Source organism: Bufo gargarizans, chromosome 11 (genome assembly GCF_014858855.1).
Source record: "Bufo gargarizans isolate SCDJY-AF-19 chromosome 11, ASM1485885v1, whole genome shotgun sequence".
Classification (NCBI taxonomy): Eukaryota; Metazoa; Chordata; class Amphibia; order Anura; family Bufonidae; genus Bufo; species Bufo gargarizans.
This window is the reverse complement of record NC_058090.1, coordinates 42,701,160-42,727,083: the sequence shown is the minus strand read 5'-3', so window position 1 is coordinate 42,727,083 and position 25,924 is coordinate 42,701,160. Positions and strand designations below refer to the sequence as shown.

At 45.6% G+C, this 25,924-nt stretch overlaps 1 protein-coding gene across 2 annotated transcripts in view; it reads left to right on the top strand.

Annotated features, from left to right (window-relative positions):
• PSEN1 (presenilin 1) overlaps positions 1-25,924 on the top strand; it is a 75,521-nt gene that overhangs the window by 32,123 nt on the left and 17,474 nt on the right. The window contains exons 1-7 of one of the 2 annotated variants that reach the window (XM_044271622.1): positions 303-371; positions 4,119-4,351; positions 10,379-10,520; positions 15,885-15,952; positions 17,779-17,999; positions 18,282-18,380; positions 24,801-24,887. In XM_044271622.1, coding sequence (XP_044127557.1) covers positions 327-371; positions 4,119-4,351; positions 10,379-10,520; positions 15,885-15,952; positions 17,779-17,999; positions 18,282-18,380; positions 24,801-24,887 — 895 coding nt within the window. In that variant the 5' untranslated portion in view covers positions 303-326. Of the gene's footprint in view, positions 1-302; positions 372-4,118; positions 4,352-10,378; positions 10,521-15,884; positions 15,953-17,778; positions 18,000-18,281; positions 18,381-24,800; positions 24,888-25,924 lie in introns of those variants that run through there. The other variant, XM_044271621.1, reaches the window with a different exon arrangement.

Genomic DNA, 25,924 nt, shown 5'->3' with positions numbered 1-25,924 from the left:
AGCGTTCCCTCACTAGTAAGTGTATGAGAGTTGTTGTTTTTTTGTGTGTGTTTTTATTTTAACCCTTCGAAGACCCTTTTTGACATAGAGTACCCTTTTTAAAGGCCCTTAAGACAGATGCACCTTTGTCTAAGCGGTCACGCTGCCATTTTTCCCACTGGTGTGAATGAAGCCTTATACTTATCATGTGCTCTAGAGTATACATTTCACAAACTTGTGCTGTGGTTAATACATAACTAGTGAGCGATATCCACGCTCGCTATGTTCTGGGAGGCAGGGTGCACTAGAGCTGGGCTGGGACTTCCTCTCAAACCACATGTACAGAAATGTCGGAGGACGAGGAGTCCATACCACTGCTTCTGCTCCAGCCTGTGAGTATTACGGGGTGCAGATCAGGTTTTCTTCTTCTATGTGTGCACATTACTGTTTAAGAGCACCTTAATTAGACATTTAAAAAGTTGAGTAATGTAAGTACATGTGGCTTTATAACATTTCACATTGCCTGAGAGAGATATCCAGAGATTACTTCTTTCTGGTGCAATTATTTGTAAGAAAGTAGCTTCTACCATGTCTGTAGGCTGCCAGCGTGCAAAAGCACATTTTATTTTAGTAATTTCTTTTAATAATTGCACTCAATGTTACTAGAACAGGTTTGTATTCAGCACTGCACGTGCAGTACCTCCATATACAAGTCATGCAGATTAATTCCAATTTCAATATATAATTCTTCTCCCAGATGGACATCCTTTAGAACAAAATCTGTGCACGAGCATGCTAAATATTAGTCAGTATGTTGTATATGAACATTAGCCATGTACCAAGGAATCTTATTTCTCTAAGATATATTATAAGGTAAATTATAACTGAGCTGTCCTTCAAGTATAAGAGATCTAGAAGTAACATTTTCTATGGCTCTAAATATTGGTTATTGCTGTTACGGATTTAACTCCTATCCTTATCTATTATAAAAAATAGCAATAGCAAGGGTTGTTCCCTGAGGTTAGACGAGGGCTTCAATCTTCTGCTATACTGCAGACCATGCACTTGGACCCGGGGTCTGGTTTGTACCGCAGCAATCCTAGACAAGCTGTATCAGAAGGAGCATGCCACATTTACTTATAGCTCTACCTACCAGATGGTGAGTCCACATGTGTCTCCTCTAGCATAGGTCTGGAGCTACGTGATCTGGTAGATCCACCTTTGTTATTGTAGATAGGATATGGGTTAATCCTATACAGATGATAATTAATACTTTTTTCATAATTTTTTAGAAATTTTTTTTTTGCTTATTTTTTTCCTGTTTACATATAAAAATTAAGTCGGCACCAGGACTTCCACTATTAAATTAAGCCACATGTGCTCGAAGAAAGACTCGTGGTTGAGCTGAAATGTTGCCCACATGTGATGAATGAAGCCAAATTTTCTTTGGATCCTGTAGGTCCTGGTGCTGTTACCTGCTCCTACCTGTGACCAGTTACACGGGATTGATCCTTCGTCTGCAGTAACGTGCTCCCGGCATAGATTGATTTGGAGAGTGCTGTATTCTTATAAATGTCATTGTGTAATGTATTCATATTGGACCTAGAGCGTAATGGGTCACTTTTCGGTTTTGCTGTGCAAACTGAATGTTTTCAGGATGATCATGCCATTGTGCCCAGGAGGTGGACAAAAACTAAATGACCATTATGTTGAACTGCTGAGACTAGATAGGCAGGATTATAGCTCTGTGGACACTACCATATACTAGTATGGGGCAGACTTGTCTATGATACTTTCCCAACCACTTTTAGTGGCTTTTATCTTCCGTAAAAGTATATGACTCTTTTAGTCACATTATTATGACCACTTCCTACAGTGGAGCAGCTACAACAAAACTAACCAGGAGGCTACCAGTTCCGTGAACTCTACTGCATATGGAACTCCGAAGCAGACGGATGGACACTGCACCTCTTCTAATGAAGTTTCCTCGGCAGAAGAGCCTTCACTTTTTGCGGCAGTATAGGAATTGGACCTACGCTGATTGACAAAGGGTTGCCTTCTCTAATGAGTTACATTTTCTGCTTCATTGAATAGTTGGATGTTGGCATGTCAGGAAAGAAACCTCAGAGAACAAACACCCAGCAACCGTAGCTGGAAGAACACAAGCCGGTGGGGGCAGCGTTCTGGTCTGGGGAATGTTTTTAGTGCATTCTCTGGGCCCACTCATCCATTTGGAAGGCACTTCTCAACCGATTTGGGTATGAATCCATCCTTGCAGACCATATACACTTATACATGCTGATGTATAAGTAACACAGCCTGAAATGTCCAATATTGGTTGGAAGAGCACGACCAAGACTTCCATCAGACTTGAACCCAATTGAGCATCTGTGAGGTCACCTTGATGGTCGTGTTCTCTCTCTGGATCCTCTCCCACATACCCTCCAGCAGATGCACTGCAGTCATCGTGGCTCCAGATACCTGTGACAACCTACCAGGACTTACTGAGTCACTCCCAGCCCCTTTAGCTGCTGTCCGTGCTGCACATGGAGGTTCCTCTGGATATTAGCTGGTGGCTCGAGCTATGACAAAGCAAAGGATCGGACTGATCTGCTGTATGCCGACTGTGGTGTAATCCTGCCTCTCTAGTCTTCAGCTGTACAATATATGCCATTCAGGCATAGCAACCTAAGCCGCTGTGGAAAATGCCACAATCTATTAATGAAGCCAGACATAATTTAATTAATGAAGACAATTTATCAGTAATTATTTGACTTGAGTTTTTGGTGTAGCTGATTTAGCTCCTTTTATGAATAGCAGCTTGAGGTAGATTTCTTAATGCAACATTTCCTCTTATGATCTGTAATATCCTGCAAGCTCCGTCAGTAAAAAAAAAAATTATAAGACTACTTCCCCATGTCCTCGTGCTCTGATGATTTGGCTGTTGGTCCTCCCCATCTCCGGAGAATATTATGTATTGAATGCCAGAGACAACAGGATGTATTACAATCTGCAGGTCTGTTAGCTCACCATCAGACCAAGGCTTTCATGTTTAATGGCTATGGACACCTCTGGAGCCATTTTTATTGATTCACATGGATTTTGGGCTAAAAAACACTTAATGTAGGTTTTCTATTACAATATTTGCTTTGTTTGGCTTCTGTGATGTGCATGACCTAGCATCTGCAGAATGCCCTTTTTAATGATAAATCCGTCAGACAAGCTGATGGTTCAGTCTCCTGCCGCCTCTCTTCTTCTTCTGAATGACCTGTTAAAGCTCAGTTATGCCCAAATCATAGTTCATAATATTTAGAAATGAAAATATCGCTTTGATATTCCACCTGATAGAATGAGACTTTATTGTTGGCTGATTTTTTTATGAATTCAGGAAAAAAAAATAACTCTTTATAGAATTGTTGGCACACAGAAGAACATTCTGAGCCCATAGACTTCTATTGGTGTCAGTTTACAGCTCCATACAATTTTAAAGGGGTTATACATTGATTAATGTAAAAAATGTAAGTCATATATCATATAATACATGAAAATCTATTTCTACCAAAGCCCTGTACCTTACATGGATCTAGAGCTCTCCCCATTCATTGCTCTGCTAGATTTATATCAGGTTGGCAGCTTGGGGAGCATGTCCTTTCTTAGGAGTCATATCCTTTCTACTGCAGTTGGTGGCAATTGAAGGATGGAACTGAGCATGTGCTTCCATCTTATTGAGCAGGACAGAGCAATTAGAAAAAGAGCAAACAGCAGGTGGCGCCATACAGATAGATTACAGTTAATAACTCAGTGCCTATGCTAAATGTTTAATTACATGCAATTACAAAAGTATTCAGATCCAGGTGCTGGTTTGAAAAATGTTGAATATTTTTCATGGGACAACCCCTTTAAAAGTTGTATGGAACCACTATGCAGTTGTGTGCATTAACCATAGATGGACAGATGCCGCCGCACTGACATTGACTGTTGGCGAGACCTGCCTGTACTGAAATCCGCACAGGGACGAAATGCTGAAACTAATTGGAATCCAAATAAGTGACAAGTTACATGTGGTGTATAAATATCTATTATCATCCCAAAGTGTTGTGCGTTGTTAATATATCTCATATAACGTCTGTGTTTTTCAGAATGACAGCAGTGAACGCAGAAATAACGCCCGTGCTGGATCTCAGAGCAATGGACAGACCCAAAGCAGCTCGCAGCAAGTGCTGGAGCAGGACGAGGAAGAAGATGAAGAGCTTACATTGAGATATGGTGCCAAGCATGTGATTATGCTTTTTGTGCCGGTAACCCTCTGTATGGTGGTCGTTGTAGCAACAATAAAGTCGGTCAGCTTTTACACAAGGAAGGATGGACAGCTGTGAGTATAGCTTCACCCATCACCCGGTCGTGCTGCCGTCCTATCTAACATTATACATGATTTGTATGAACATTATTTGAGTGAGCAAAACGCTTGTTTGTCTTTGTGTATTTGTTCACATGGTGTTTTGATTATTGCAATCGGCCTCATAGATATTAATTTTCAGGTGGAGGTCCAACTCTGGAATCCCTGCCAATCAGCTTTGATCTTTGATTGATAGGACCAGACGTGATGACATTTGCATTGCTTGGTACTGTCAATCAAAGTGCAGAGAGAGCAGAGCCTCTAGGTGTAACGGCAACGCCCCTTTTGCTCCTAGAGGCTCATTTGCATATAGTAAAACATCATGTTTCTCAGCAATGCGGGCACATATGAACATGGGATCAACACAGATGTCTTCAGCTGCCAAGTGCACATGCAACAGGTCAGCCAGTGTCATAGGCACAAATCTGTTGACAGATGCCCTTTAAGCTCAGGATGCTATTAGGATTTTTCTGGCTTTAACCCTTAGGATACCAGCGCCATACATGTACAGCGCAGAAATGTGGGACAGAAATCCCAGCTGCGCCCACCCGATCAGCGGCAGGGGTCTGGCTGTCACTGATAGCCGGACACCTGCTGTATGCGCCAGAATCGGTGAAATCACAGATGCCGGCGCATTAATCCTTGCATGGCCGCGGTCAGCGCTAACCGCGGCACATGCGGTATCCTCACTGGTGCCGGTGTCCATGGGGTCCCCGCGTTGCCGTGACGGGGACCCCATGGCTGGGAAGGCAGCCCGATGCCTTCCTTAGGCATCGTGGCTGTCTTCCGGGAGAGCCTGTGAGATCCAGCCCCCTGGATCTCACAGGCAAGCAAGCAGTAAGTGTATTACACTGGTAATACACTTACAGCCAATGCTTTACAATACAGAAGTATTGTAAAGGGGATCAGACCCCCAAAAGTTGGAGTCCCAGAGTGGGACCAAAAAAAAGTGAAAATAAAGCTAAAGAAAATAACGTTTGTCCTTTTCCCAAAATACCGGTACATTTTTTCCCTAATTTTTACAGTTTGTTTGTTTGTTTTTTTTACACAAAAAATAAATAAAAATTGATGCAGATGCAAATTAACCTGAGATGAGTCAGGGACAGGACTCATCTCAGGTTAATTTGCATATGTATCAAATGGGTTTTTTACACAATAAAAAGGAAAAAGTCTGTTACCGTGTTAGCCAATAGAAAACGAGTTTAGTGCTCTCATTAAGAGAAACAAAATAAGAGTATTGCAGGTTTGATACCTTTTTAATGGCTAACAAAAATGGAAGTAATGATGTTACATAGCGAGCTTTCGAGACATCACCAGTCTCTTCATCAGGCGTACTACAAGAATATATGAAGAAACTGCAATATATATATACAATAAGAACAGAGACATGGGGGGAAAGAATGGACATTTGAAAAAAAAAAACTGAACAACATATTAAAGATCTTGAGAATGAGTCCTTGATTATCTTACAGATAAGGGGTGTGAAAGTTTTATGGTCTCTAAATGGATGTTCTCTCAGAGACCTGGTGCCCCGGCTATGTTTGTAGAAGGCTCTCTAGATCTTGTAGTGTGTCATAAATCCCGGGGACAAATTCAGTCCAGTATTCAAAGCACTCGAGCAGTGTTATAAATTTGTATTCCCAAATTGTTCTAGCTCTTTGGGATTTGAAGTTACCTTTTTATATGAGAACTTTCATGTGTTCTACATTGTGTCCTGGGCTACAGAATTGCTTAGCCACAGGAAAGTGTAGCTTCTTCTCTTTAATTGTGTGGCGGTGGGACCTCATCCTTGCATTGAGTCTCTGTCCTGTTTCTCCAACGTAGAGGCCTCCAACAGGACATTTAGTGCAGAGAATCAGATAAACAACATTAGATGTAGAACATGTGAATGTCCCAGGGATCTTATAGTCCTGCTGTGTGTTGGGGATCTGGATCTTATCTGTTATCATTATATGGGAACAGGTTTTGCATCTTCTTATATTACAGGGATGGGTTCCTTTTTCTGTGGTACATGGCCTTGAACTTGATCTGATCAGAATGTTCCTTAGATTTGGAGGTTGTCGGTAAGCTAGTGAGGGGGGATCTGGGAAGATTGTTTTTAGTCGTTCATCCTTACGTAGGACATGATGTAATTTTTTTGGCAGTTTTCCTCAGTACCTCTAGTTGTAGGTCAAAACCATTTCCCCATGTCTCTGTTCTTATTGTGTATATATATATATTGCTGTTTCTTCATATATTCTTGTAGTACGCCTGATGAAGGGACTGGTGATGTCTCGAAAGCTCGCTATGTAACATCATTACTTCTATTTTTGTTAGCCATTAAAAGGTATCAGACCTGCAATACTCTAATTTTGTTTCTCTTAATGAGAGCACTAAACTAGTTTACACAATAAAAGCACACAGAGCTATGGGGACTGGGTATTGCGGATGTGCTAGCGGCCATCTAGCAACCCATGTGCTCAGCTCTATACACTAAATCCCGGTGACAGGTTCCCTTTAAGGTGAAAAGTGGCTCAGTAGTGAAGGGGTTAAGCTCAGGATGCCATCCTTTATGTGCTGTAAGCATGAAGTACATATATACTCACATCTGCCACTAGGTGTCACTGATGATTAGGTTTTGTTTAATGCCATTGTAAAGCACAGCATACACCCATGTTGTATGGGTTTATCAAGTTGACTTTAAATGAATTGCTGAACGAATGCTGTTTGCTCAGGTAATGGTCTTTCTCTTAATCCAACTATTAAAATACGGTACTTATGCAGAAATTTTCAGTGTCCCTGTACATTGCCCGCAATATAGGTGTCATGATTTGGAGTCTCAGTGAGAACCCTTAGATTTGAGCATTGACAAACCCCAGTATGTCAAGGGTGGGGGAAGAATTTACTATTCATTCAAGGTGATCATGCATGGGCACATGGAGTATCCAACTGGGTGACTGTTGTACTGAACACCTGCAAGCCTGCAGGAACTTCCAGCATCATGGCCCCATGGATGGATGGGCACAATGTAGCCTAAAACTGCTCCGATGTGGGTGTTGGCGGGGTTTGTAAATTGACAATTATCAGTTTTTTGCTCTTGCCAACATATTCCAATATTTTTAAACTGGGCTAACTTGCATGTTGGAGCAATTCCCAGCTGCTTGGCAGCCATGTCTTTGCTGCCCAGACCGTACCCAGATCCCAGTGATTAACTTCTTCATTGCAAGCTGTGACCATAGGGACCGTGTAAATGCTTGTGGGGCATACTTTCCTCTCAATGTGGCGATTGTCTCAGGTAGCCAAACTAAGTATTAATGGGGTTTAGATAGTGCCGCAGCTTTTTCTAGGCTGTGTGACGTCACCTTCATCGGTCACGTGGTCTAGGAGCAACTCGGCCCCATAGAAGTGAATGGGGCTGAGTGCGATGCCAAGCACAGCCGCTGTACAATGTACGACTCTGTGCTTGATGAGCTGAGAGAAGGCCACGGTGCTACTGCGAGTGCCGCTGCCTTCTCAAACAGCTGATCGGCAGGCGTCCCTGGTGTTGGACCCCCACCGATCAGATAAAAATGACCCTTCCAGATAGGATCAGTATAAAAAATCTTGGAAAACCCCTTTAATAACGTACAAGTGACTGGCCTCAGCTCATGTATTTCCTACAACCTTTTATTGTATCTAGAGATGAGACATGGTGGCTATATAATCTTTTCACTTCCTTGCCAAGATTTACTTACTGAAAGTGCAGTATATGTTCTTTTGGGCTTGTGCCAAAAATGCATTAATCTCACTTATAAAAGCTATAAATAAATCTCGAATGATTTACAGTCTGAGGATTTCTTTGATTTATGACCTTAAACAGAATGATTCTTAAGATTTCTCTTCTAAAGCTGTTCTGTTAAAACGAGTACACTAAAATTGTCTGTATACATTAGACTTCTGTTGGCAGTTCTTGTCATTTTCACCCCCATTTACTAAAAGTTTGGCAGAGCTGAGGATCAGCTGTATTGATTTTTTGGGGTCTTCGTTCAGAATCTGCTTCTCCTCCACATAATACTTATGTCTCTTTGGCTGAAATCTATATGCGAGTTCCGAGGGTGAAAACGGATGGTTGAGCAACTTTCTGATAAGTCGCCTTATGTCTGTGGCTAGCTTTTAGTTTACCCGTCATCCCTGAGAAATCAGAGACTTTGTAGTTAAAGGGGTTGTCCAAACTTTTCCATCAACAGTAAATGTATTAAAATACGAAAGAAGGGATTTCTCCCCCACAGTGTCCTGCGTCACGCTCTGGTTCTCCCCACTGGTGTTTTTCCTTCATGCAGTGGTAATGTCCCGTACACACCATGTCACTGCTACTAGTTGCTGACCTCAGCAATCACATGCTGTATACTGCTGAGGCCAGTGATTGGCTGCATGGTGATGAGGTGTATGACGTCATCACTGCAGGACCAGCGCTTCATGCAGGCAGTGAGGAGAAATGAGGGGAGTATAACTTCTCATGTTTTTTCACGTTTAGGCTACATTCTCACCACTGCATTTTAAGTCTGCATCCGATCCGCCTCTAGCGGACGGCGTGGCCAGGCTGCAAATTATAGGTCATGTCCTATTGACCATTTTTCAGACAAGAATAGGTATTTTTTTTTACTATGGGGTTAGTGAAAAGTGTGGTATGCACATGGACCACATCCGTATTTTGCAGATCCATAATTTGCGGGCTTCAAAATTGATACGGTTGTGTGAATATAGCCTTACTATTTCACTCCAGGCGGACAGACTGCTGGAGGTCCGCCTAATTTATGATGGTCCGCTGGTCTTTGTAAATGACCCACATTGTGTAAAGTTACATCATGGATCTGCACAGACTGATCCGTTCAGATAATACAAACGTCTGCATCCGTTCAGAACGGATTCCTTTGTATGATCTTTAACATAGCCAACATTCTATTGTGCCAGATTGTGTCATAGATAACGGATCCGTCCCCATTGACTTACATTGTGTGTCAGAACGGATCCGTTTTCTATTGTCAATGAAAACGGATCCGTCTCTATTGACTTACATTGTGTGTCAGAACAGATCCGTTTGGCTCAGTTTCATCAGACGGACACCAAAACGCTGCAAGCAGCGTTTTGGTGTCCGCCTCCAGAGCGGAACGGAGGCAAACTGATGCATTCTGAGCTGATTCTTTTCCATTCAGAATGCATTAGGGCAAAACTGATCCGTTTTGTACTGCTTGTGAGAGCCCTGAACGGATCTCACAAACGGAAAGCCAAAACGCCAGTGTGAAAGTAAACTTAAGGCAGGTTTATTACTGAAATTTCTGCCACGGCAACATTTCCTACATTTCTGCGAGCCCCATCCAAGTAAATTGGACTGTGGCTAAAACTTCTGCAAAAATCAGCTGTATTTGGGTTACATTTAAGTAACCTAACATAAAATATTAAAAACCCTGTTTATACAGCTTATACAAGGCACTTACTAATGTATAGCAAGTGCCCTGTAGATTGCCTCCTTTGCTGGCTTGATTCATTTTTCCATCTCATTATACGTTGCTAGTTTCTAGGGGTTACGACCACCCTGCAATCCAGCAGCTGTGGTCGTGCTTGCACACTATAGGAAAAAGTGCTGGGCTCTCTGGTGGCCAGGACTGTGGGAGCGCAGCTCGATCCTGGCCTCCTCATATCTGCGCTGCAGCGGTGACCATGACCCCGGGATAGGAGCAGTGTATAATGCAATGGACAAATGAATCAAGCCAGCAAAGGAGACAATATGGACAATCGCGATGCATTAGTATTAACTTTGTCTACGTGATTAAAGCCATTTGCTGAAGTGAGACGACCCCTTTCATTGGCTGGTAAGAATACAGTGGTAAAAAATAATCGAATGTTTGACCCTGCATAAATTTTGTTGCAATGTTATGTAATAACAAGCAGCTCTGGTTTCAAATGTTAATGTTTCTGGAATGCTAGGTGTGGTTGGTCTTTGCAGGTATAGTGGGGACATTTTTCTGAATTTTTGTTTTCTTCTAGCATCTACACCCCATTCACAGAAGACACAGAAACAGTTGGACAAAGAGCCCTGAACTCCATCCTCAATACCGCAATTATGATCAGCGTGATTATTGTCATGACCATCCTGCTGGTGGTGCTGTACAAGTACAGGTGTTATAAGGTGATTGCTCGTCCTTCACTCTGTACAGATATCTGACTTCTGTGCCACTCGGTTATGACGTATAATAACAGAAAATGGGGCATGGTTGGAATTGGGAGCATTGCTTTATAGCTACACAACATAATTTGGCAGTATTATCACGCGCTCTTAAAGGGGTTGTCTGAGGTGCCTCATGCTACTAAATAGCTTAAAATAAAAAATCATCATTTACTCACCTGTTTCTTCCCCACTGTTCTCAGTGCTGCAGCTCTTTTCCTTCTCCGGGTGCTGCAGCGGTGACAGTTATACGACAAAAGACTGCTGAGCACAGTGATTGGCTGCAGTGGTCTCATGCTTTATAATTCTACATCACTGCTACAGCACTGTATACAAACACCATAAAGAAATAAATATATCACCAGTCCGCAATAATGCTATGCAGCAGGTCCGAAAAATGATGTGGGTTCAATCACGTAATAGACAGGTACAATATATGGGGTTCGGACCGCGCTTCTGGTCCTGGTCAGTGTGCAAGTTCTTAATCCTTCTTACTTCCTCGTTTACAGAGAGAGCCGAGGGCTGCAAATATCCCTCAAATAGATATCAGGATATCTATTTGAGGGATATTTGCAGCCCTCGGCTCTCTCTGTAAATGAGGAAGTAAGAAGGATTAAGAACTTGCACACTGACCTGGACCAGAAGCGCGGTCCGAACCCCTTATATTGTACCTGTATACAAACACCGGAAGGTGCGTTGGAGCTAAAGTGCTGAGAATGGTAGGGACAAAACTGGTGAGTATATGAATCCGTTGTCATGTAACGAGGAGAGATAGCTGAGCTGTTCCGCACCTTCATTTTAGCAATCAGTGTTGGTCTGAACGCCCAGACCTGCCCATCTTTGATGTTTCTATTGCAAAACTTACCTGAATGTGTGGTTAGTCTTTAAAGAATAAGGTAGAAGCTCATGGAATGCCTTGTGTCTGCCTATTTAGTTGATTTACTGTTATGGGTTTTCTGCCATTTTAATCCCCTCTTCCCCAAATATGGTCCCGCTAATGCAGCCTACATTTCTTATTAAATCTCTTGCTGATGCAAAAGGGTGGTTACATCAAACTATAGGCAGCCAATGATAGATTAGTGACACAGAACTGCTGCCCCTCCAAAACACCCCGGAAACTAGAGTAAGTGATGTATAGTGTTAGTGTGAGTTCCTGTTATGTACTTTTATATCTTCATACTCGCATTCCGACAAACCAGCAGTAAAATGCATTGAGAGAAATCCTCTTTGAGTCCTCTCAATTATGTGCTTCAGAACACAGCATCAGAATACAAAGAAGTATGAAGATAAAAATTACATAATGGGACCATTTGCACTATACACCAATTACTCTAGTTTGGGGTGTGTTTCAGAGCTTGACAGATTTCCTTTAACTCGCACTGTAGAGTGTCTGTGTATCCTATGAGATGCATCTACAGCCTGCCTCCTGCTTGTTACAAGCAGGAGGCAGGAGAGAGCATTGTGATGCTGCTTTTCTTTGAAATACACTGGAGATTCTGCACACAGCATGCACAGACAGATGAGTTTTATAACTCTTTAGTTAATCATCGTATAGACTGAAATGCGATGTTAGGCTGTCACCAACAGGGAGGGTGGCCTACATGCAAAGAGCCAGTGAAAAATATATTACAATGTGACTGCTGCAGCGTTTACAGAGGCAAAAGCACCTCAGTGGGGGAAGGAAATCAAATAAATTTGCTGAAAATTTGAACAGCCCATTATCGAATTGCAAGTCAATAACTGGTGGCTGATAGTCTCAATGCCTGCAGCAGCACCACCATCACAGGAAATACGTATTGCAGGGATGTTACTGAAGTCCACGGGCATCCACCTCCTTCAGTCGAGGCCTGCAGCCCTTCAGGACCTGGGGGATGGGTCCTCATTGGGGACTAAAACTGATAATATTTTCATCAAAAATTTGTATCATGTCTTCACCCTTAGGGTTTCACTAGATGTCAAAGGCTTATTATGAAAAAATGCTGTAAAACCACTTTACATGATGAAAAAAAATCTTAAAATACAGTACGTAACAAAAGTAACCACGCAGAAATAAGCCTACATGAAAAATGCAGCTGAACATTGTATTATAGGCCAAGTCGGCAGTGAGTGTAGAGCTGGCTTGGAGCGGTCTCATTTGTCACATTGGTAGCAGTTCATTAAAGTGTCTGCTCAGAGATGTCAATCTAAGTGACAAGATGAAAAGAAATTAATCAGAAGCCTGTGGGCTACCCAGGTCATGGTATTTGCTACTGTAAAATAATTGTCCTTCTGGTCCTTTAAATATCACTCTACAGCCATCTACTAATCCTAGATAGAGTTTGAACCCTCCAACTGTGGCAGATTCAGCCAGATAGTCTAATGCAGAGATGCCCAACCTGCGGCCCTCCAGCTGTTGCAAAACTACAACTCCCAGCATGCCCGGACAGCCAACAGCTATCGGAATGTTGGGAGTTGTAGTTTTGCAACAGCTGGAGGGCCACAGGTTGGGCATCCCTGGTCTACTGTGTAGAAGGTCAGTGCAATTGCACCCTGGTTGTTAAAGGATCAGGCATGTTGGACTTCGACACATGCCAGGAGATAAGCCGCTGCCAGGGGTTCCCAATACTGTATTATCCCACTAATGATGTAAACCTAATGGGCTGATCCAGGCATGCATGTGTATGGAGAAGTGGGGAGGGATAGCGGTCAGCTGAACACCCATTTGGCCAACAATTATCTTGTGTCTAGCCAGTCTTCAGCAGGCCAGATACAGAAGACTAGTATTGGCTGTAATATAACCAGTCATACACCAGATCATGTGCACAAAAGATCTGACCTTCAGCATGCCAGACTGAGGTGTTAGATCAGGGCGATAGTTAAAAAAAAAAAAAAAAAAAAAAAAAAAAAAAAAAAAGGGAATTACACAGATCATGTTTTTGGCAGACAGTTGTTGGGTGCGAACTATCTGAATTTAGTTTTTAAATTATGGATGGTCAAAATCGGCCATTTCACCTGGTTTTTATGCATATGTCCAGCTTTAGAGCACTGATCACTGAACTCTGGCTTACCCAAAGTTATTCCTCCAAACTCTACCCCCCACCCCCCACCCCCATGCACACAACTAGCTTGACAACCATAGAGCATGTCATGCCCAGTGGGCCCAGGCATCTGCCAGGCCTCCTTGGGGATTGTAACCCATTAGGGTATGGTCACACACAATCAAAATTCTGTTTGGAATCTGCTGAATTCATCATGGTTTTTTAAAAAAAAATGTTTTTTTGTCCCCTTTTCTTTTTTTTTTCCACATGGAAAAAGAGTATACCTGCACAGACTCACTCTATCCAATCAGTGCTGCCATTGTCCGACTGTGCAGGTACACACCGCATACTGGTTACCTCCCCTGTGTACCCTTACTACAGACTGCTAGCAATTAAAGGGTTTCTACCACTTAGGTGTCACATATTTGGCTGTCAGACACTAGCGATCCGCTAGTGTCTGCTCTGGCCAACCATCCTAATATAATTGCTTTTGGGGCGGTGGTTTGGCTAAAAAAACTACTTTTATTAATATGCTAATGAGCCTCTAGGTGCTATGGGGGCGTCATTAGCACCTAGAGGCTCCGTCTACCTTCAGAAACTGCTGCCGCCGAGCGCGTCCCTCCAGCCCGCCCATCTCCTCCTGAATGCGATCCTCGTATGTATTCTGCGCATGCGCAGTGAATGTCTGACCGCTTCCTTGCTCAGACATCTCCACTGCGCCTGCGCGATGACGCCATAGTGCTCCGAGGAACAGGCGCAGTGGAGATGTCTGAGCAGGGAAGCTGTCAGACATTTACTGCGCATGCGCCGAATACAGGCGCTCACAAGGAGGATCGCATTCAGGAGGAGATGGGCGGGCTGGAGGGACGCGCTGGGGGCGGCAGTTTCTAAAGGTAGACGGAGCCTCTAGGTGCTAATGACGCCCCCATAGCACCTAGAGGCTCATTAGCATATTAATAAAAGTAGTTTTTTTAGCCAAACCACCGTCCCAAAAGCAATTATATTAGGATGGTTGGCCAGAGCAGACACTAGCGGATCGCTAGTGTCTGACAGCCAAATATGTGACACCGAAGTGGTAGAAACCCTTTAATTCATAACTTCTAGCAGGAATAATAAAGGAACGGCACAACATGGAGTCATAAGAATAGAGGCTCCAGAACTGTTATTACATGGGGAATGCATGGAGCTATTAAAACAGGCATGTCAGCAGTGGTGAAAGATCCTCTTTAAATGTGATGGACCTGATGGCGCTTACACTTAAAATGCTAAGCATCCACGTTTGTTTCCATTTTCATAGATTTTGACATTGAACATTAGATGGTGAATAATTGTTCCAGACACTTTATTCCGCAATTATGACAAAAATGCTCTTGTGTAAAAATTTAGTATTGAAATGTAGCATGTCAGCAACTTGCTTTATAGACGTGTAAGGCTTCGTTCAACATCACTGTTCAGCCTTTCCAAACGGAAAGGACGGATTTGGCACATAACTGCGTCCACGGGCCCCATAGACTATAATGGGGTCCGTTAGGTTTCCGCTCAGAAGAAGATTTTTGAGCGGAGACAAAAGTTGTGCGCGCTGGACAAAAATCATCTTCTGAGCGGAAACCTAACGGACCCCATTATAGTCTATGGGGTCCGTGGGCTCCGTTAAGCTCAGTTATGTGCCAAATCCATCCTTTGAGTTCTCCTGCCCCGGGGCAGGAGAATGGAAAGGCTGAACGGTGATCTGAACGAAGACTTAAAGAAACCATTGTTTTCCCCCTTTCTATGTTCAGTAAATTAGAAAGAAGACTTGCAGGATAGAAAGATGTTTGGGCATCACACATAGAAAATGAATACTTACCATGCCATGTAAATCTACACCTGATTAGCAATGTAATCTGTCCAGACTCGCGTGACTGAAGAAATGGGACTTTGTACTTTACAGCTAGGATTGATTGTGTTAGTACGGTGCCGACTACCCGACATTCAGTTACAGCCCTGCTAGGTGGTTCTTCCTGCACAGAATCCGCCCTGCCTGTCCTTCTCCGTATACACATCATCAGATGACTGGACCATAGACAACATTATCAAGACTATATCTCCCTGTATTACAGCCTGGCAGTGGCCGCATTCGCACACGTTTTTTTTATTTTTTTTTCTGTTTGTCCCTGCCCATGCCTTATACTCTTTACCCACCTAAACTTTGTACCAAAAAGTGGCCCTTATGACAAACTTCTGTCTGTGCGGAGGTACCTTGAGCATTTTGAGGGGTCATTCTCATTATACCAGTTGGTGTGATTCTTATCCATATGTTTTGTCTCTGCAGGTCATTCATGGCTGGCTAATTGTTTCCTCTTTGTTGCTACTTTTTTTCTTCTCTTTCATCTACTTGGGGTAAGTACACATGAATTCATTTAAAATGACCCCTGTATATGTATCACAGCATATCAATGGATATAAAGGGAATCTGTCACCAGCGACCTCCCTATCCAGCTGTTTGCTTAGACACATAGCTGTGGTTCACCTGATTTTTAAAATGCTGTTTTTGTTTTGTTGATCCAAGGATCCGTTCCCGAGTTATGATGATACTTTTTTCCAATATAGAAATTAAGTGTTTGGTGCAACAAGGCATCACCGTTGCTCTTGTTGCACCCAAGCTCTACTCACTTCTGTGGCCAGCTTTAAAACAACCTGGTCCTGTCAGATAAAGCAGTGAGGGAGAAGCTGACCACAGAAAGGAGCGCAGCTTGCGTGCAACAGAAGCAATGGTAATGCCCTCATTGCACCAAATGCCTTATTTGCATATTAGGAAAACGTATCCTAACTTGGGAACGGTGCCTCAGATCAATAAAAGAAAAATCTGGTTTTAATCTGGTGCACCACAGTTATTTGTCTATGCTAATAGTTTAACAGGGAGGTCGCAGGTGACAGATTCCCTTTAATTGTCATGACTATTTAATATACAGTGATGTGGTCTATCTTTATTTATTTGAATATATAGAAAAAAAACTAAGCTTTTGAGTTTTGTGTAGTTATTAGTTTAGTCCTTTTTTTCATTCATTTGTGAGAAAGTTGAGCGACTACTGTATAGTCACTGTTACTGCTTCCATTAGGGTTGTCCCTAGGTTTTCTATCCTCCTGAATGACAATTCAGCTTAGTTATGCAGCACTACATTCTTACCCATGTCTTTGTATATGTTCTGGAGTCTGGAATGTTTAGGCGAAAACTACAGTACTATGGTTCTTGTAATGGCAGCCATTAATAATGAAAAAAATCTTTTAACAACTTTACTGAAGACTTAAAGGGGTCATCCCATGACTAATGTAAAAAATGAAAATCACACATCATATAGTCCATGACAATCTCTATCTAACACAGCTAGAACCAGCCCTGTACCTCACATGGATCCAGAGATCTCCCCATTCTTTGCTCTGCTAGATTTATATCAAGCTGACAGCTCAAGGGGAGTGTCTTTTCTGCTCATGGGGGCGTGTCCATGCTCTCCCTATCGCAGCTCAGGATGTGTGTGTGTCTCAGCTCTCCCTATCGCAGCTCAGGATGTGTGTGTGTCTCAGCTCTCCCTATCGCAGCTCAGGATGTGTGTCTCAGCTCTCCCTATCACAGCTCAGGGGGCGTGTCTCAGCTCTCCCTATCGCAGCTCAGGGGGCGTGTCTCAGCTCTCCCTATCGCAGCTCAGGGGGCGTGTCTCAGCTCTCCCTATCGCAGCTCAGGGGGCGTGTCCATGCTCTCCCTATCGCAGCTCAGAAGGATGAATCGGAGCATATGCGGCCATCTCGGTGAGCTGGACAAAGAAATAAGAAAAGAACAAACAGCAGGTGGCGCTATACAGATACATTTTATTGAATAACTCAGTTGCTAATCTATATTTTTTATTACATGCAATTACAAAAGTATTCAGATCCAGGTGCTGGTTTGAAAACTGTAGAATATTTTTCTTGAGACATCCCCTTTACTTATTTTTTACTATTTATTTAGTTTAACTGGTCTGGTCCAGGAAGCAAACATATGTTGGTTTCTGATATCACAGGCAGACATGAGAATACATTCACATCAATCATATATACATATAGGGCAACCATGATCTTTGCTTCCTGGATTCCTATATGACATGATGGCCAGTAGGATGTTAAATCCAGACAAACATTCCTTTTTAAATGTTGTTTAGCTTTATATTCTATATTTCTAATCTTCTCTCCAGAGAAGTCTTCAAGACCTACAATGTGGCCATGGATTACATCACTCTTGCCCTGATGATCTGGAATTTTGGAGTAGTGGGTATGATCTGCATTCACTGGAAGGGACCTCTGCTCCTACAGCAGGCTTATCTCATCATGATCAGCGCATTGATGGCTTTGGTGTTTATCAAGTACCTTCCAGAATGGACGGCCTGGCTTATTCTTGCAGTCATATCAGTTTATGGTGAGCGTAATGTGAAAACCTCAGTATGTGACTTATTAGGGAGTTATTGTGCCTGAGAGGTGGAAATTAGATTGCGACTGGAGACGGGCACTGATGTGAGTGATGAGTCTCTGTACAGCTCTGCCAAATATATATTTGTTTATTTACTAAACAACATGAAGAAATACGAGATGAATTTGTTTCTCGTAAAATTATCAAAATTCAGTTAGTTGTAATAAAATCTCTTTGTAGCTTGGTATCTGTGATTTTTATAAAAAATCTGATTTTGTTCTCCTGTTTTAGATCTCGTAGCTGTTTTGTGTCCAAAGGGCCCCCTCCGTATGCTAGTGGAGACTGCTCAGGAAAGGAATGAAACCCTCTTCCCCGCCTTAATCTACTCTTGTACGTATGCTGTATTCAAGGGGATTACACTGGGCATTTGCTACAGTCTTAAAGGAAAAAAAAAAGTTAAATCCTTTCAAGCCTTGTAGGGGAATCATTTTGCGGTCATCTTTTATGTTAGAGAACAATTAGAGCTGCATCTTTCTTTACTAATAATCACGCTTCCATTCATCTTGCCATGTTATTTCTTCTTTTTTCTCCATCTCCTTACAATACTATGTACTGGAAATCTGGATCACAGACCATATGACTGCCAATAATGAAATGCCTGCCATCAGGTTGTTTTGGAAATCCAGCATCTTTTATCCCAAAATAAAAAAATAAAATAAAATATATATATATATAATTTTTCTCGCCCAGTTTCCTTGGGGGACACAGAAGACCTTGGGTATAGCTCATCTCCATAGGAGGCGTGACACTAAGTGAAAACTGTTAAGCCCCTCCTCCACAGCTATACCCTCAGCCTGGAGAGAGAGAGGCTGCCAGTTTTTGCTTAGTGTCCAAGGAGGCAAGACACTCCCTGCTACTGCAGGGCTGTTTTCTCCTTTGTTGTTTTTAAAAAAAAAAAAAATTTTGATTTTTACTTTTTTATTTTCTTTTGTTCCAGAATACGGGACAACAGAGACGCACTAGACCTCTCTGTTTCTCCCGGGGTTGAGCTGCGCCAGTGCCGGTATCCGCACTGCTGCCTCCCCCACAGAAGGCAAGGTGGACCAGGGCAGCCCAGCTCCCCTGCATCCCGCCAGCGTAAGGGTCGCCCGCACGCCAAGTCCCTCTTCCAGCGTCCTGCCACTACGGTGCCAGTAGCTGAAGGGGCGACCCTGCTGGAACGGACCGAGGGTGAAGACGGCTGTGGTGAGAGAGTGGCTTCTCCAGCCCTACGACCCCCTCCCCCCCACCCCGGTCTCCTGCTTGACTGACCCCCATACTGGTCTGGCCACCCTAGTTTGTTTTATTAGTTCCCTCTCCTCCCCTCCACTATAGGTGCATCCACTGAGGGGTTATGCTGGCGTCCCTATCATGCCGCCCAGGGAGCTGCCTCTCTCCTTGCAGGGTCCCCCATCCCCCCCCTATCGCCTTACCGGTGCGCAGGCATCCCTCCTTGAGACGGCTCAGGGCCTGGGCCCTCTCCTAACTGCTGCGGCGTAGGGCCCTTGTTTCCGGTCCGCGGGGTGGGCTCCCGCGGCCGGCATGACTGCGGTGTTCAGCGGACCCCGGCCGACCGCAGGTGCTCGGAGAGGCTGTCTTCCGGTCGGTCGGGCGCCGCAGAAAGGTTCTATCCCGGGCTCCTTCTTCCGGGCCCCCTGATTCTCCGGCCCGCGGGGTGGGCTCCCGCGGCCGGTATTGTGCATGCGCCGCTTCGCTCCCTCCAGATCCCGGCCGGTACCTCCGGGCACCGCAAACTTTAGGCCCCGGCTTCGCGGCCTACTAGGCCGCAATATTCCGGCCTCGATTGGAGGGGGCGGGCATTCGCAGGCGCGAATTCTTCCCGCCGGAGGTCCCCCCGCCCCCAGGGGATCGCTGCACCGCCCTCAGGTCCGATCTGTATTAACCTCTTGGACGCTGACGGCTGCCATCTGGAGGAGACCCTGGGATGGCTAGCCTCTCAGTGAGGCTGTGCTCTTATATGGTGGCCCCTTCCTGCCTAAAAGAGGCTGTGTTTTACAATAATAAATAGAAAAAAAAAAAAAAAAAATATATATAATAATATTAATAATGAAGTGTGAATATATATCATATATATGAAATATCTGTATTTTATGTTGGCTGCGCAGGATACTGCAGCCTGACCTTAGAGCGCTGGCCGTATGCCTGCCCCTATTCTATAGGTGGCATGTTGCGCTCCGTGGCACTGGCCAGGTATACATGTTTCCCTTTCTAGGCGGACCCTTGCCCTCTCCTGGGGTACGGCGCTGGCCAGGTGCAGGCCGCCTTTTTCTATAGGCAGAATTAGTCGCCCTCTCCAGTCGCGGTGCTGGCCATGTGCATGACCCCCCATTATAGGCGGCATACTGCACTCTCTCTGGCTGCGGGCTGGCCTTGTGCATGACCCCCTTTCTGTAGGCGGAATACTGCCCTTTTACCGCATACGATGCTGACCATGTGCACGACCCCCTTCCATAGGCGGAACGCTGCACTCTCGCTGGATTTGCTACGGCCATATGCGTGACCCCCTTCCATAGGCGGAACGCTGCACTCTCGCTGGATTCGCTACGGCCATATGCATGACCTCCTTCCATAGGCGGAACGCTGCACTCTCGCTGGATTCGCTACGGCCATATGCATGACCTCCTTCCATAGGCGGAACGCTGCACTCTCGCTGGGTTCGCTACGGCCATATGCATGACCTCCTTCCATAGGCGGAACGCTGCACTCTCGCTGGGTTCGCTACGGCCTTATGCATGACCTCCTTCCATAGGCGGAATGCTGCACTCTCGCTGGGTTCGCTACGGCCTTATGCATGACCTCCTTCCATAGGTGGAATGTTGCACTCTCTCTGGCTTCGCTGCTGGTCATACGCATGACCTCCGTCCAAAGGAGGACTGCTGCGCTCTCTCTCTCTGGATTCGCTGCCGGCCATATGCATGACCTCCGTCCATAGGCAGAACGCTGCACTCTCGCTGGATTCGCTGCCGGCCATATGCATGAACCGGCCATGGGCATGACCTCCTTCCATAGGCGGAATGCTGCACTTTCCGGATTCGTTGCCGGCCATACGCATGACCTCCGTCCATAGGCGGAATGCTGCACTCTCTCTGGATTTGCTGCCGGCCATGTGCATGAACTCCTTCCATAGGTGGATTGCTGCACTATCATTGGATTCGCTGCCGGCCATGTGCACGACCCCTTCCTTGGGTGGTGTGCTGCACTCACTGGAATCGCTGCCAGCAATGAGCATGTATCCTTTCCTCAGGCGGCATACGCACAACACCGCTGACTGTGGTTGTTTTCTCGCCAGTGCGTTGCTGGCCATGTGCATGTCCCGCATCCTTGGCGGGGTGCTTGCATTTTTGCTGGATGCGGTGACGGCCGTGTGCATTACCCCGCCCCTTTCTGGGTGGAATACTGCTCTTTCGCCGGATGTGTTGCGGGCCATACACGGCCCTCCTCATCCATGGGCGAAAAATTTGCACCCTCACGTGACCCATGGCTGTCCGTGATATGCTGTGCGGGATTCTTGCATGTTCTCCTTCATTGTGGAGTAGTTGCACTCTCACAGTATTCGGTGTTAGGTGGGTTATTGCGCACTCGCTTAATGGTTGGATAACCCCGTGCATGTCCCCCTTTCACTGGGCGGACCTCCCTCCTGCGTTCCCGCTGGGTACTGTGCGGCCATGTGATTGGTCACCTTCTGGGCAGACTATGGTATGTTCTACTTCTCTGAAGTTGTTACTGGCCTTGGGCATCCCCCCTTTGGGACGGGCCTTTGCATTCTTACCAGCTACAGTGTTGCCAGATACGTTTCCCCCTTTTCTGGGGGGCCTGCCTGCATTTCCATCGCATGCCATACTGATGTCTTGTGCATAACTCCCTTTCAGGTTGCACTTTGCACTTCCGTTGATACTGTTGGACTCTGTGGCTGATCCCCTTCACTGGGTGTCTATTTTTTTGCGGTGAGCGGTATTTCTGGTGCACTCTGTCCGTTGTTTGGGCCGTGTATGCCTTCTCCTCCCATAGGTGGGTTGGCCTTCTCACTGCTTGCGGGGCTGCTCGTACGTATGCCTCACTTCCTCCTGCGACATTCCCTCTTTTTCTCTTGGGATGTGGTGCTTGTCACGGGCCTTGCGCTCTTCTCTAAAGAGATCATTCTGTCCACCTGTGTAACCCTTGGGTGCTGTCATACAAGCATTAAAAGAATGCCATTGTATTCAAAGGTGTATTCCTTAGATATAGTAGATGGGCTCTACTGCTCTCTACTTCGCCGAGCTGGGTGGTGCTCGTTTCTCTGGTTTGGCCTGTATATTGTGGTCCCGTTGGTCGGCATCCACCATGTCCGTTGGCCTTTCCACCTGGGGAGTGTTCGTGGTTCTTTGATAGGTGCCCTTTCGTTCTCCCGTGCACTCGCTTCCCGGCGCAAGTGGTCACTGGGTCGAGAGTGCCGTTTGCAGTGCCACTCGTTTTCGGCGTTGGCTCTGGCGGGGCTGCTGTTCCCTCGCCTGCTACTGTTTCCTCCTCTTCGGGTGTCGTGCAGTATGAGTCTTTTCTTTTGGCGCCCCCTCCGCGCTTCAGGCTGGTCCGCTACCGGGTTCGGGCCGCTTTTCTCGGGATGGTCACCCAGCTTCTCTTGGGTGCTCGCTTACCCAGGTCCGTAGGACCTCCACCTTGGGTTCTTCAGGGTACTCGCCTTCTGCGTGGCAGTGAACCGGGCGTCTCAGTGAGCGGGGTTCTGCCTTTGAGCTGTCCTATGGCTTCCCTGTTGCCCACTCCTCCTTTCGGTTGGAGGGTGTTATGCCGGCCTCTGTCTCGACTGCCTTTTCTCGCCGGCTCTGCTTGGCTCCCGCTCGGTTCGGCTCGGCTCCCTCCGGTGTGGCTTTTGCCCCGGCCGCGCTTCAGTGGCGGTTCCTTCACTGCCCTCCCATCTGGGGAGAGCTTGGTTGTTCATGTGGATGGTTCTGATGTTCCTCTTGGCCTCGTACTGTCTCCCTTGTTCACTCTGGCTGTAACTTGGGAGGAACCCCCATTCGGTCGAGATTGTCATTAGATCTCCCACACCGGGACTGTAGGACGTCTTCCTGTGGTGGCTACATCGACATGGCCTTTAGCCTGTCTTGTCCTGGCGGTTACTGGGCGGACCCTTCGGTTCCTTTCCGTCTGTCCTTCTGCTCCCCCACTCCGGGTGGTTACAGGACAACGTTGCTCGGGGGCCGACGGGACCAGTTTTTGCCGACCGTACTGCCCGTGTTTCGGGTCTGCGCCTGTTCGCATTGGGTTTTCACCCGCTTGCCCAGGCGACTCTTGCGTGCTCGCTAGTGTTCGCTCCTAATGGTTCTGTCTTTCTCCAGTCCGACCTAGATCTGGGACTGGGACTCTGTTGCTTGAAGTGTCAAGTGTCGGCGCTGTCCTTCCCCTTTCAGCGTTCCCCGGCCCTCTGGGCCTGTCAGGACCCTCTTCCATGGAGCGGCTTTGGGGTTCCCTTGTACTGCCCCTGGGTACCGCCCTGGGCATTGCATACTGGGCTCTTGGCACTCCAGTCTTTCCCTTGGAGCCGTTACAGAAGCTCTCTCTACTCCTTCTGTCCTGTACGGTTATGTTTCCGTAGCCGTCGTGTCTCTGGCGGGTGCCTGGGTGGCGGCCCTTCTTGTTCCGGGCCTTCTCTTTCCTCAGGACAGGGCTGTTCTCCATCCCGTCTCTTCCTTCCTTCTGAAGGTGGTGTTTGTCTTTCATTTTGACGAGGCTTTCGTCCTCCCCTTTCCACCCCCGGGAACGGACTCTTCTTCAGATTTGGGAGTTGTTTGGGCCTTGCGGTTTTTACTTGGAGATCTCCGGCTCTTGTCGACGTTGGGTCACTTGGTTTTCTAGGAGGTCCGCGCAACGGGTTGGTGGCCTCCGGGGTGGCTTTCCTCCGCTTTCTCACTGTGGTTATTGCTGTGGTTACCGCACCAAGGGCAGGGTTCTGCTTTTGGTGTCTCCGTTCATTTCACCAGAGTTGTCGGTGCCTCCTGGGCCGGAGGCATTTGGCTTCGGCCATGCGTCTGTGCGAGGCGGTCACTGGTCTGCCTTACAGCGTTCTACAGGGTGCCTACTCTGGCTTCGGCAGGTGCTGCCTTGGGCCGCCTGGTCTGCGGGCGGCGGTTTCTTGATGCCTTTGGGTGCTTCGCCTTGGTGCTGTGGTCCCTCCCCCTTTTGGACTGCTTTTGAACGTCCCAAGGTCTTCTGTGTCCCCCAAGGAAACTGGGCGAGAAAACGAGATTTTTGTATAACTTACCAGTAAAATCTCTTTCTCGCTCTTTCCTTGGGGGACACAGCACCCACCCATTCTTTGTTTTTCTCTACACGGTTTCCGAGTTGTTTTACCCGTTGGGTAGTTGGCTTGTTGGTTCCACTTTTGGACTTTGCCTTTTTTCACTACTTGGACACGCAACTGGCAGCCTCTCTCTCTCCAGGCTGAGGGTATAGCTGTGGAGGAGGGGCTTAACAGTTTTCACTTAGTGTCACGCCTCCTATGGAGATGAGCTATACCCAAGGTCTTCTGTGTCCCCCAAGGAAAGAGCGAGAAAGAGATTTTACTGGTAAGTTATACAAAAATCTCGTTTTTATTTTATTTTTTTAATGTATTTTACTGTGAGTTAAGTTGAATCAGTAGGCTGTTTTTTTTATTTTATCAGCTTGGGTATACATTAATGTTGATCTGCTTAAACAAATCAGAAAAAAAAACTAACCTACCGGTAATATATCTTTTGCTTTTTATGTTGTCTTCAGCTACAATGATCTGGCTAGTGAAGATGGCAGATGGAGATCCTGGATTTACACACAGTGGGTCAAATAAGCAATCATACAACTCACAAGGTAATGTAGTCTTCATGCTTGTGATAGGATTTATAGTATACAGTATGTGTTGTCTCTGCACGACGATGACAAGGACTTCTCTGCTTTGTATACATAAGTTCAGTTGAACACAACAATGTCCACATTGTGGTAGACTCTTCTGGTGCAAATAGAGACCAAAATACAAAAAAATAAAGCAGTTTCTTCTGTTACATACCTGTCAGATACACTCCTTGATGATGGGACATTCTAAGAATTATTGCAATTGAACTTTTTTTTTTTTAACTCGTTTTATTGAGAATAACAAATGAAAATTGGTACAGTACATACTCGACAATAGCACAATGCATATACATGTATACATATATTCTTCAGTGAAATCGTCCGATACATATGGAATGGGTCACAAAACTCCAGGTACACATTATGAAAGCGGCACAGTTATAAGAAGGATCACAATAGCCCACGTCCAGAAATGAATTACAATACTTCCCCTCTCCCACTCCCCTACATACATGATGAAAACTCAAGGTACATAGAACCGTGGAATTCACGCCGACAGCATATGAGATGGTAATGCAGTAGCTGACGAAGAACACCAAGAGCCCCAAACCTTATCAAATTTCTGGGGACACTTTCTATTACCATACATTATTTTCTCAAACGGCAATATCTGGCTTACCAGAGCTTTCCATTGGCCTACAGTTGACGGTCTGTCCGCCATCCATCGCAGTGCTATGGCCTTCCTGGCTAGGAACAGAGACTCCCTTAAAAAGATGCAGACATATAAGGGGTGGGAATCACAATCCACTACTCCCAAAAGGCAAAGCTTGGGACAGCACTGAATTACCTCTGCAACTAGGGTAGATAAAGTATCCACCACCTTTTTCCAGAATGGTTGTATGTATCGACAGTCCCAAATAAGATGCCAAAAATCCGCGTTAATCTGAGCGCATCTGTGGCATCTCGTGTGGTCTAGTCTACCCATCTTATGTAGCCTGGTAGGTGTCAAGTAACTTCTGTGAAGAATGAACAATTGAATAAGCCTGTTGTTGAGA